Consider the following 12765-nt stretch of genomic DNA (forward strand, 5'->3'; position numbering starts at 1 on the left):
AGTCTGCTAAGGCTCCGGCCGTGGAAGGCAGACATCCGGGAGCCCCCATTCTTTGCCCTCTACGTAGGAGGTTTCCCGCCTAAAAGCAAAGCGTAGATCCTTTGTCTAAGAACCTGAGATCCGTCCTCTGGGGGATGCGACGGGCGCGCGCGTGCCGTCTTGTCCGTGACAGAGGCAGCCCCAGGGAAGTGTCCCCCCCCGCGCTCTCGAGTGGCTGCCGTTGGCAGGGTCAGGAGACACCCAGCTGCCACGGAGGGGCCGCTCCTCCTGAGGGGAACCGAGGCCCCTGAACTCACCCCCCGGAGGGGTCCTCCCTCCTCAGCTGGGAGGATGGTTACCAGTCCGTAGTGTCCGCTCCGAGCTTCGTGGTTCAGACGCCTTCTCGTGCAATTCGCACAGCAATGCTGTAAGACGGATAATACCCCCGTTTTACAGAAGAGATGGGGGCTTGGGAAGAGTAGAGAAGATTCCTCGGGGGAACCCATCGGATCCTCGGTAGGGCTGGGATCTGGACCTGGCCCCGTCAGGCTCCCGGGCCCACCCAGGTTCTCTCTCTGCAGCATCAGTGGTCAAAACCCCGCAGCATCCCCTCGGTTGAGGCTTTCTCCCAGAGCAAGAGGGAAGCAGGTGCAAACTTGGAGGAGAGCCCTGGGCAGGGACCGGCGGGGTAGGCAGGGCTCGAAAGAGGGGCCCTTACGTGGCCCCTGAAGAGAGAGGCCAGGCTGGGTTCAAACGGGGGCTCAGGTTTCTATGAGGAATAGGCTAGTCGGGGGCAGGGAGACCTTGCAGGGAGGCAACATCTCCCAGAAGGAAATTCTGGAGCAAATGTCCCATCATGCGGTCCCCCCGCCCCCCGTCCTGAGATTGCCCTCCCTGGGCGTCAAAATGGCATTGCCCCCGCTCCTGGGCGGTGGCCGAATGCAGCTTGGCAGGGCGGGGCAGAGCCGGGGCCAGCCCGGGACCCGCCCGGAGCAGACTCCGGGTGACCGCGGGCCCTTCTCCGGATTGCCCGCCCCTAGGGGCCTCGGGAGAGGAGGTCTGGTTCCGCCGTGGAGGCCGGCGGAGTGAGCCAAGGTGTGGGAACTCGGGGTGCGCTGGGAAGTCTGGGGCGCGGGCCGTCGGCAGGCCGTTGGGCAGGACCCGCGAGGGGCTGCAGGGAAAGCACGTCGTGTCGGGTGCTTCCCTACCTGGTGGAAGATGCAGACCATAGAACAAGGAGAAACCCGACGGCATAAGACACGGGCGTTAGCTGGCAAAGGGGACTCGGCGCACCTGGGGCCGCAGGTGGGCTGGGAGGTCGGCACCTGGGGGAGGCGCCCGGATGACAGGGACGGCTGGATAAGGGACTCGTGGGGGAGTAGGACGAGGCTGGGGGGGGGGTCTGGAGGCCCCGTTCTCTCACTCTCTTATGTCTTCCCTCGCAGCCTCGAGAAGGAAAACTACGATGTGTGGGCCAAGGTGGTGAGGCTCAACGAGGAGCTGGAGAAGGAGAAGAAGAAGTTTGCGGCCCTGGAGATCAGCCTCCGCAACGTGGAACGCTCCCGGGAGGACGTGGAGAGGAGGAACAAGGCCCTGGAGGAGGAAGTCAAGGAGTTCGTCAAATCCATGAAAGAGCCCAAGGCCGACGCGTGAGGGGCCCACGGGAGCCGAGGGGAGGCCCCCCCAGCGCGCCGCCTCCTGACTGAGAAGCAAACGACTCCCCAGGGAGTCGGGAGGAGACATTGCGGGGACACGTCCCATTTCCCAGGAAAATTAATCAGTGGAATTTACAGGAAGGTGAGGGTGAGCAGGGACGCGGGGACATCGGTGACCCCCTGCCGCTCTGTTCAGAAGGCCCTTGTCACCCAGCGGGGTCTCAGGAGGGTGAGACGGAACCTCCCACGGCGGAGGCCAGGGCCGGGGGAGGCATCGGGGCAGGCCCTCTCCCAGGGCCGACGCCGCGGGCTGCACGGAGGCGTTAGCTCGTTATTTTTTGTTTTTGTTTTTGTTTTTTTGCTTTGGGGGAACAATACATCCAGGCACATGGCCTCGCGGGGCCCTTGAGACGCCGGGCGGAGACGATCTTTCGATCTTTCGCCCTCTTGCGCTCACCTGGTGAGCTGTGGTCTGGGCCGCTGCACCTGCTGACCAGAGCCCGCTCCGCCAGCCCCTCCTGGATGCCTACCCTGGGGGCTGGAAACCCAAACGTATTATTAGACTGAGACAAAAACGAGCAATAAACTTTGTATTTATGAAGGCAAAATCGATGAGAGAAGTATATTCAAACAAACAAACAAACAAACAAACGAACAAAAAAGGCAGGTGTGTCGGGAGCCCCTGCGGGGCGGTGGGCCCAGAACGGCGCTTTCCCACCACGGTGTTGGGCTCCCTTCTAGGCTCGCTGTGGCTTTTAGAGAAGAATAGTCACGGTAATGGGGTTTTTTTATTCTGTTTCATCACAATGAAAGTGCTTTGGCTCTTGAAGGGGACCAGACACAGGAGGGAGTAGCTGCGGGGGGTTCCTGGCCACCCCACCGGAGGACGCCCCCGCAGGCAGCCTCGCGGGCTGGTGAGGCCCGTCGCCCTGGTTAGGCGCTCTCCAGGCTCTGCGGACCTGCGCCCCAGCGGTAGAAAACACCGGAGCAGAGGCGTCCCAGCGGTCCCTCCACCTGGAATCCCATACGCGCTGCTGCGTCGCTCTCTCAGGCACACACAGCGCAGACGAGGAGCAGCAACGGCCCCAGACACACGTGCACGTTCTCGAGGTGCCTTCCACCGGGAGGCCACCAGTGGAAGCAGGTGTCCCAGCAGGTGTCGCCTGGGCTCCTTAGGCGCCTGTCCCCCCATCACGGCCATGCACGGACTCGGACCCCGCAAGCAGGTGGCCGCGCCACGGGGCTGAGATCTGCGGTCTCCATGTGAGGGGGGGTGGGGGGGCTTCCCTGCGCGGGTTTCCGCCCTCACTCCTTTTTCTGCTTCCGTTTTCTCACTCCTTCTCCTCTTTGTTTTCTCCGCCCCGTTGTCCTCCCCCTGCCTGTGGCCGTGGCGCCGCCCCCACGGAGCAAAGGGTGCAGACGGGGGCACAAACCTGATGCTCAAACCCTTCCTACCCCCGTGTCGACAGAATCAGGATTTGGGGGGTGGTGGAGCCTAAGAACTTCTTTCTTTAAAAAAAAAAACTTCCAGTTATTTCCAATATGCAAACAGAATTGTTACACATGGTTGCAAAACTGCTGAGTTTGGCTCAACTCGTGACTAGTGATGATATTAAATCTTCCTACGCCTTTTTTCTTTTTTTTAAGATTTTATTTATCTGAGAGAAAGATCGTGCGTGAGCGGCGGAGCGGGGTGGGGGGGTGAGGGGCAGCGGGAGAGGCAAGGGCCGACCGCCTGCTGAGCGGGGCTGGAGCCCAGGACCTGAGGTCATGACCTGAGCTGAGGGCGGACGTTCAGCCGACCGAGTCACCCAGGCATCTCTCCGCACTTTTTAAAAGACTTTATCACCTGCTCCTTTTGTTCTGTCCCCAGTCAACACAATCCTCTGAGCTCCCCACTTAGGGTTTATCATGTGTTCGCTCACTTAGGATAACAGGCGCTTAAGACCTAGAAGATGGATCTACGTTGTAGACCCATTTTTCACATGGGGAAGACTGAGCCCAAAGACGTTACTGGAAAAAATTAGGATAGTAGTAGTTTGGTCATGAATAAGTTCGAGGAGACGGAGACGTCTGTCATCTACGGAACACTGCGACTCCGCTTCGGCGGTGGCTCTCCACGCGGGAGAGGGCGGCACCTGGGCCTTGAGTCAAAGTCTGGGACGCAGCGCTGGTTGAAAGCACCCTCCTCTCCAAGTCACGGTGGCAGAGGAAGGCGGTCTACGCGGTGGGCCCGGAGCACCGGGGGTGCGCTGTGCCTGGAGGCAGCCCGCTGGCTCTGCCCGTCGGGGACATACCGCTGTTGTGTTCGTCCCCAATTCCAGGCAGGCAGCTGCTGGGTGACACCGTGGGGGGCGCGTGGGGGGACCCGTGGGGGGGCGCGTGGGGGGGCAGGGAGTGTGGGATGTCATCAAGGGACAGTGCGGTGTGGCCACAGCTCCCCAGAGAGCCCAGGGCATGTGGGGCGAGGTCAGGGCAGGTGGCCCGGGATCCGGGGTCAGGGGGGCAGGACTGAAAGTAGCCTGAAATCGGCGGCCTGACGGCTGGTGGGGGCTGGTGAAGGGACTTCCCTGTGGGCCTGCTCCTGGTGACTCCCCGTGGTGACCCCCACAGTGACCCCCGCGGTGACACCCCCTGCGGTGACCCCTGCAGTGACCAACCCCGTGGTGACCCCCAACGGTGACCCCCTGTGGTGATGCCCCCACGGTGACACCCCCCACGGTGACCTCTGCGGTGACCTACCCTGTGGTGACCCCCTGCAGTGACTGCTCCCACGGTGACCCCCCATGCGGTGACCCCCGCCGTGACCGCCCCCACAGTGACACCCTGCGGTGACTGCCCCCATGGTGACCACCCCCACAGTGACCTCCCTCACAGTGACCCCATGGTGACCAACCCCGTGGTGACCCCCTGCAGTGACTGTCCCCATGGTGACCCCTCTTGGTGACCGCCCCATAGTGACTGCCCCCCATGATGACCCCCAGTGGTGACCACCCCATGGTGACACACCCCCCCAAAGACACCCCCCCACGGTGACTGACCCTGCGGTGACCGTCCACTCCAGCGCTGCTGGGATGCTCCTCGCAGGCACTGTCATTAAGCCTGAGACTCTAGGGCAGCCCGGGTGGCCCAGTGGTTGAGCATCTGCCTTTGGCCCAGGGCATGACCCTGGGGTCCTGGGATCAAGTCCCACATCGGGCTCCCCACAGGGAGCCTGCTTCTCCCTCTGCCTGGGTCTCTGCCTCTCTCTATGTCTCTCATGAAAAAATAAATAAAATCTTTAAAAAAAAAAAAAAAACAAAACAAAAACCTAAGACTCCAGCTGAAGCACAACGCCACCCATTTCCGGGATGCGGGGACGGAAGCTTCTGGGGAGCGGGGCCCCTCTGCCGCCCGTCGGGTCATGCAGCCCCACCTTCCTATGGGCTCCCCTGCCACCAGGCAGCTACCTCTACGTGGTGATGAATGAAAATAACCCCCCAAGGACTTTTTGAAGATTGTTTTAAAGAACACTGGTGCGAGCCCAGGCAAGAACCACTAGGCGCTGTGGCTGCGTGGAGGTGGCGAGGTACAATAGTCGGAGGCACCCCAGCTGCCCGCCCGCCCGCCCGCCCGGGTCCTCACGGCAGCTGCAGACCCGCCCACAGTGGGTTTAGGATCCCAGGATGTGCGCTCCAGCCCTGAAAGCTCCCCGGGGGGACGACCCTGAGTCCTTTAAGAGAGAGGAGAAGAACCTCCTCCTGTTCCACGTAGGAACTTTGGGGCCTCCCCGTGAGCGGGGTAGTGTTGGCGGCAGGAGGTGGGGACACAACCCTCCATCCTTCCCTCACCTTCAGATGTGTCCTAAGGTAAATACGGGCTCTGCTCTGTGGGTGTTTGCAGCCTCCAAGGGCCCATCCTGAAGAGGCTTTGCGGCTTCTGAGTACAAGGCCCCGGAGTGTCTTCAGCGTGTTGCACGGAGTCTGATTGTTTGCAAAACACTCGCGGGAGATCCGCGAGCAGAGCAAGTGTCCGAACGGGACTCCTCGGCAGCCGGGGCCCATCTAGCGATGCACTGGCTTGGACTCGCCCCCTGCTTCTTGCATTATTTTCATTACTGATTTTCAGCGCAGATTCAAAATGCTCATTTCCCTTCGGAGTCACTCCTTCCTGGCTGTGAGGGAGGCCGGCGGTCGGCCCGGGGAAAGAGCTGGGTGAGCTCCGGGCTGGGGAGACATCAGACGCACCCGTGGGACCTTGAGCTTGATCTCCAGGAAGCAGGTGGTCTCAAGATCAAGCGCTGGGTCTGTTTTAAGGCTGGACGTGACCTTCAGTGGAAAACCAACCCCGATCGGAAAAAGCCGACACCAGGCTCCGCCGTGCTGAGCTCCCTGACCTGCTGAACTGCTGGTTATTTATTAATGCAAGACGGGACCCAGCGCTCCAGCTACGACCCTCCCCGGGATCTCTTCCGTTGGATTTCGCCGATGCCAGTGGAGGTCAGGGAGGCGCACATCGATGGGTGGCTCGCTACCCACGCTACTGCCAGTCACTCCTGCACGCGTCCTTCTCGCTCTTCCGAGAGTATGGGGATCTATCTCGCAAAGAAGTCGAGGGTTGCCGGAGCCATACAACACTTGGGAATCGCACAGCTTCTGGCAGCGGCCCTGCCAGTCTTGAGAAAGCCGATCTCCACGCAGCGATAACCCGGACAGCTGTGCTGCCAGTGATGCCTCTACTTACCCCAAGGAAGCTGCACCCAAGATACAGCAAACTGTCGCAACGCTGGGTCTTCCTCCTGCCGTTGAGCGTTTTGCAAGAACTACCTTTGACCAAGGACATTGAAGAAATACACCTGTTGCTTTCTAGTCCCTTCGTGTTCACGTGTTCACCGACCTGGAAGCTTTTCAAAACCTGTTCCTTGGTGTTTCTAGGGAGGCTTCACTGCGTAGACAGCGCTCATGGGGTCGTTGGCCGTCAGGTGATTACACTCCGTCTGCAGCCTTTCTCCTCTCCCCAGGTGAATGACGCTAGGGTCAGCCCTCGCGATTTAAATTCTTATTTTTATTTTTCATTAATTCCTACAATTTAAATGCACGTGTAAGATTCAAAGCAACAGTTGCCACGATAGCAGTCACAGCCACGTGCGCTGGGGCCTGGATATCGCCCGCCGGACTGTTGAAAGTGCCCTATTTGCATTAGCTGAGCTCGTCCTAACAAATCTCCCACGGCCAGAGAGCAGGGTCCCCTTTCCACAGCGAAGTGATCTGCTTCTGCTTCTGCTCCCGCCTTTGACCGTGGCTCGGCAGATCGCCTCCCGTTCGGAGGAAAACATTTTCCCTGACAGTCTCTAGGGTTAGAGACGGAGCTGGGGCAGGTGTAGGGCAATGCTAACACTTCAGAAGATCTCCAGTAATCGGGTGACACGCTCACCTGACAAATTGGCTTTTGACAAATGAGTCCGCTGTCGCGTATTAATGGCCACGCCGGCCAAGTGGACACAGATTTGCTAGAAAGCAGAGAGGCGTGAGGAGGGAGGTCGCGGAGCAAGGAAGTTCACAGTGGCCGGGGGGAGTTGCACGAAGCCGACGAGGCCAGGCTGAGGCCTCGTGCTGGAGCCCTGCGCTGAGGGTCCGGCCAGGGCTTGGGGGCGGGGGGCAATGATTCGAGACCCCAAAGACAGGGTCAGGAGGCAGAGGGGACTCGCCGTTTGGTGCTGGGAGTGAGCACCTCCTGCCTCTGCTGCACCAGCCCCAGGCGCACAGCCAGGTGAGCCCACTCCACCCTCCGAGCTGTGCACCCCGACAGCTCCCCAGGGAACGGGGGCCGCTTCCTGCACAAGGACTCACAGCCGACTCCCTCAAGGCCGCACCAGCCTGGGTGGGCAGTGTTCAGCCCAGCCCGGGAGCCACCGGCTGCAGGGGGTTGCTCCGATGGAGGGCCGGGGCGGCACATGGGGCCGCGAGGACGGGGGCGGACCGCACCCCATTACAAGGCTGGGTAACAACTCAGGGATGTGGGATAAGAGGACTCCTGGGCCTCGAGAGATTTTCCAAGAAGTCCATCTTAAGGTGCCTCTTTGTTATTATTATTTTTTTTAATTTTTATTTTTACTATTATTATTATTACTTCTGGCAGACGGGAAGCCCTTTTTGGGGATGAAAGAGTCAATATCAGAAAGATTCAGTGACGGAGAGAACAAGGAGGCTGCAAGTTCCCGTGTAACATGACTTCCTTGGCTCCTCGAGGTGGGTGGTTCTGCTGAGGTTTAAATAGGAGTTTCCTCCCCAGGGAAGTGCTACAAGGCTGTGATTATTTATCTCAAGGTAGACTAAACATCCTTTTTTAAAAAGATTTTGTTTATTTATTCATGAGACACAGAGAGAGAGGTGGAGACCCAGGCAGAGGGAGAAGCAGGCTCCCTACAGGAGCCCAAGGCAGGGCTCGATCCCGGGACCCCGGGGTCACGGCCTGAGCCGAAGGCAGAGGCCCAGCCGCTGAACCCCGCCCCCCGCCAGAGTCCTGGGCGCTTCATGAACATCACAGTCACAGCCCCGCCCTACAGGCCTTGGCCTGCCAGCAGCGAGGGACCCGAGCTCCCCACCACACAGGACGACCATGAGGACCGAGCAGGGTGGTGGATGTGGACACGGGCGAACTAGTGGCCCAAGTGTGGGGTGCACCGCAGCTCACGACCTCAGGTCGAGGAAATCTCCATCAGCAGGTGCTGTGCCCCACACGCCCACTGGCACGCCGGCTCCCGCAGTAGGGCTGCCACCAGGCCCTGCCATCCCAGTGACGCAGAGGTCGTCGCCAGCTCTCTGAGTCCCCGGGGCTCAAGGACGGGCACCCAGGCAGCGAGGGCATGTGGGCCTCCTGTTGCAGCTGGCAAGACAGGCTGCTGTCCCACGTGTGGCAATAAGGTCCTATTGGATTAGGTCCAAGACCCGTGTGACCTGCTTTCACCTTGGTCACCTACAGTCCTGTGAGATACTGGGGGTTGGGCTCCCGTGTAGGAGGGGGAGCCAGGCCCAGTTCAGCCCCTCATACCTAACAGTGTTAAGGCCTCATCCTTAGATCCCCAGCCAAGAGGGACCCCGGTCTTTCAGAATCCCTTCTGAAAGGGAGATTTTAATATCAGTACACATTTTAATATCTTACTAGAAGCCATGGGGGTTTTGCTGCATCTTGTTTTAAACTATCGCAGGAGATCAATAGGGTCAGAACTCTAAAATCCCGCTGTTCCATGGGTACCGTGAAAGGTCACTGCATGGGGGTCAGGAAACCCGGCCTTACATGATGATAAATCCCATTTTTCTTAGATTATTTATTATTTAGATTTTCTTAGATTTTTCTTTGATTATTTGTCAAGCTTATTATTATTTAAGATTATTATTAATATTAATTTATTAATATTCTTAGGTGCTATTATGTTTATTTTTAGATTTCTTAGATTATTTTTAAGCTTATTAATAATATTAATCCATTAATATTCTTAGATATTATTTTCTTAGATTTTATTTATTATTTATTGTTATTTTATTATTTAGATTTTCTTAGATTTTTTCTTAGATTATTTATCAAGCTTATTATTAATATTTATTAAGATTATTATTAATATTAATTTATTAATATGCTTAGATGCTATTTTATTATTCAGATTTCTTAGATTATTTATTAAGCTTATTAATAATATTAATTCATTAATATTCTTAGATATTATTTTCTTAGATTTTATTTACTATTTATTATTATTTTATTTATTATTTAGATTTTCTTAGATTTTTCTTAGATTATTTATTTATTTATTTTTAATTTTTATTTATTTATGATAGTCACAGAGAGAGAGAGAGACAGAGACATAGGCAGAGGGAGAAGCAGGCTCCATGCAGGGAGCCCGACGTGGGATTCGATCCAGGGTCTCCAGGATCACGCCCTGGGCCAAAGGCAGGGGCCAAACCGCTGCGCCACCCAGGGATCCCTCTTAGATTATTTATTAAGCTATAATTAGGATTGGTGTTTCTGTTCCTAAGCTGTAGTGAGGCAGTCTCCGGCTTGACCGATGAACCCTGGATACGGAACCTGCTCCGGCCCAGTCTTCCCTGCAGCGGGCTCGTGGGGCTATGCCAGACGATAGCGCTTCCTTATTGCTACAAAGGTTTGGGTCCGAACCACAGTTCGATCCCCCGGTGACCTGGGCTGGACCTCCTGGCAGCACCAGGCCCTCGAGCTGGACTTGCCGCCTGCGCTCTGGGAAGGCTGAGCGGCCTCCTCGGCCCCTCCTGCTCCCTACCCCTCCCAGTCTCACCACCCTGGCCTGAGATAAAGCAGACCTAGGAAGAAGCATCAACAAGGAAAGCAAGGGAGGGAGGTATTTCTCTTAATTCCTGAGTGGGGCTTTTCTGAGCTTCTCATTGCAGACCCTCCTCCCGCCGCCAGCAGCCCCACCCATCTCCCTGCTGGTGGGAGGCACCGGTAGCCCAGTTGCGCATTTGTGTGTCTGTGTATTTGTGTGTGTAAACTGCACATCTTGATTCCAAAAGGTCCTCAGAGAAAGGAGGGAAGAGGGGAGGCAAGGAGGTGGTGGTGGGGATGAGGCGATTCATTAGGCTTTGCTCCTAGTAGCGGAGGCCTTGGGGCTCAGCAGTCAGGAAGCGTCCATAAAGGCCTGGAGACAGCCATTGCTCCCCGAAGGTCCCCAGAAAGCTGCCAGCACTGGGGGGATTTGTCCCCGTAAAAGGGAAGACGGTATTTTTTAATGTTTCCTGCTGAACGTCAGCCTGGGGTTCAACTCCGTGTGAGCGAGGGAGGAACGGGGCAAGGGGACCAATGTTGGAGGCCCTCTGCTGCCACCAGTGGGAGCTCTAGATTCACGCCTCTCCATCCACCCAAGGTCGGGCTAGACCTCGGGGTGAGATGTTTGGGTGGGCCTGGGCGGGGCTGAGGGGCTGAGAGGCTGAGGTCACCCACCCCCCGCAGTGTCATCTTCTGGGACCCTTACTTCACATGACTAGTTTGGTAAGACAGCTGTGGGGCCTTCCTCTACTTACACGCTGTGAATTTAAAAACTGTAGTTCCGGGGGGCTCAGCGGTTTAGCACGGCCTTCAGCCCAGGGCAGGATCCTGGAGACCCGGGATCGAGTCCTGCATCGGGGTTCCTGCATGGAGCCTTCTTCTCCCTCTGCCTGTGTCTCTGTCTCCCTCTCTCTCTGTGTCTCTCATGAATAAATAAATAAGATCTTTAAAAAAATAAAATAATAAAAACTGTAGTTCAGGGGCGCCTGGGTGGCTCCGTCGGTGAAGCGTCTGCCTTCAGCTCAGGTCATGATCCCAGAGTCCTGGATTCAAGCCCTTGCTCAGCGAGGAGCCTGCTTCTCCCTCTCCCTCTACTGCTCCCCTTGCTGTGATCTCTCTCTCTCTCTCTCTCTAATGAATAAATCCTTTTAAAAATAAAAAAGAAATAAAAACTACAATTCTGGAGATGAGAGCCAGGGTCCAGTGTACAGAGGCCTAAGATGCCAGATAGCCTGCTTCCAGGTTATAAGTTTTCGTCTGTCCGGCACCTGGACAAAAAGCATCCATCCTAAGAGACTCAGACACGCACCCTGGCCTGACCTGTAGGATTTATAGCAAAAGCCTTGTGGAAATAAAGTGATTTTTCTTGGAGAGCCCCCTCTGAATATCTCCCCTGAGAACCAGGTAAGTATGGGCATCCTTGACTCCACCGGATGCATCTCATTAAGGTTGATGTTGTTATTTTTAATTCCCCAGTTGTAGACATACTAGTTTTCTTCTCCGTCCAAGTCATTGTTTAGGAAGGACGGTGCTGAGCACAACTCTAGGTTTGCAGCTGCCAGAGGAAGCACCTGCTGTGAACCGTATGAGGACAGATCCTTCCCTGAGGCCTGAGAGCGAGGCCCAGGCAGGGACAGGCTGGTTTCACTCCCCTGCACGCGCTTTGTGAGAGTGCCTTTTTTGGTAAGATTCTTTGATTCATGTCGGTCTCATCCACTAACCTCTAAGAATCATGGGGACAGACCGTGTCCACCAGCGTGGTGCTTGGGACCCAGTGATGGGGAGAGTTCCCGGCACCTGGAAACCAATCCGATGGGAAGTTCCCACACTGTGTGCTGAGGCTCCCCGGCCCCGGAGCTGCAGCACACCCACAGGGCACCACGGTGTTTCATCTTTCTGAAGGAAACACAGCGACGCTCAACATCCGCGGGACCCAGAGCCAACTACCAGCTGCAGATAGCGCACAGCTTCAGCTTTGGATCATACGCATCCCTTTCAATGACATCAGATCTTTTGAAGTTCAGCTTTTGAGAGTGGCTGTGACAAAATGCACGGTTGCACGAGACCGATGTGGAACAGGGGACAAGAGTGGCGGGTCCACGGCTATGCCAAGGTTTGGGAAAGCACGCAATGCCCGAGAAGAGCACCGCCTGCTAGTAATTGTGGTGATTTGTTTGTTTATTTATTTATGAGAAACAAAGAAAGAGAAAGAGAGACACAGGCTGCGGGAGAAGCAGGCTCCCTGCGGGGACCCCGACGTGGTCCTCGATTCCGGGACCCCGGGGTCACGCCCTGAGCCGAAGGCAGACGTCTGCTCAACCGATGAGCCACTCAGGCGCCCCAATTGTGTCAATTTAAAAGTAAAATGAAGAATGGTCTTGTTTTTGTTTCAATGTATGTGCATTTTTTTTTTGTTCTGAACAGCCACTGAATTATTAACTAAATAAATAAATAAATAAATGCTTACTAAATTGTTTGGGCTTAAACTACTCAATAAATGGAGGCGTTAGATAGTTGTTTTGGCCCAGGGACATGGAGAACCTGTTCCTGAGAAAGCAAGAGCACCATGAACTGAATTTCGGGAGCCCCTAGCTCAGTCACCACTGGTTGATTGACAGCTGGCCTCAGGAGCACAGTTCTGGGCCTGGCCACTTTACCGACAAAATAATCCAAAAGGAACAAAAAAGCATCATCGGAGAAAAAAAGAATCGCTGAGCTTTGTCCTCACAGAGGAGAGAAGAGATCTGCCGCTGAGCTCTCTCCTTGAGCAACTTGGGGTTTATTGAACCCTTAGCCAATAGCCAGGCCCTAAGTTTTCATTTCTTTGGTTTTTGACTTGACCTCACCGAATCCCCTG

General features: G+C 55.9%; 1 protein-coding gene and 1 long non-coding RNA gene across 5 annotated transcripts in view; both read left to right on the forward strand.

The window, feature by feature from the left end:
- ARHGAP25 (Rho GTPase activating protein 25) overlaps positions 1-3268 on the forward strand; it is a 92236-nt gene extending 88968 nt beyond the window's left edge. For 2 of the 4 annotated variants that reach the window (XM_038551483.1, XM_038551486.1), the window contains one exon: positions 1425-1632. In XM_038551483.1, coding sequence (XP_038407411.1) covers positions 1425-1632 — 208 coding nt within the window. Of the gene's footprint in view, positions 1-1424 lie in introns of all 4 variants that reach the window. The other 2 variants (XM_038551487.1, XM_038551485.1) reach the window with 1 other exon arrangement.
- Positions 3269-5250: 1982 nt separating this feature from the next.
- On the forward strand, positions 5251-12164 carry LOC119873784. Its single transcript, XR_005365266.1, has 3 exons — positions 5251-6633; positions 7752-7861; positions 11811-12164. It is a non-coding gene; the product is annotated as an uncharacterized LOC119873784 (long non-coding RNA).
- The last annotated feature ends 601 nt before the right edge of the window (positions 12165-12765 follow it).

Source organism: Canis lupus, chromosome 10 (genome assembly GCF_011100685.1).
Source record: "Canis lupus familiaris isolate Mischka breed German Shepherd chromosome 10, alternate assembly UU_Cfam_GSD_1.0, whole genome shotgun sequence".
NCBI classification, from domain to species: Eukaryota; Metazoa; Chordata; class Mammalia; order Carnivora; family Canidae; genus Canis; species Canis lupus.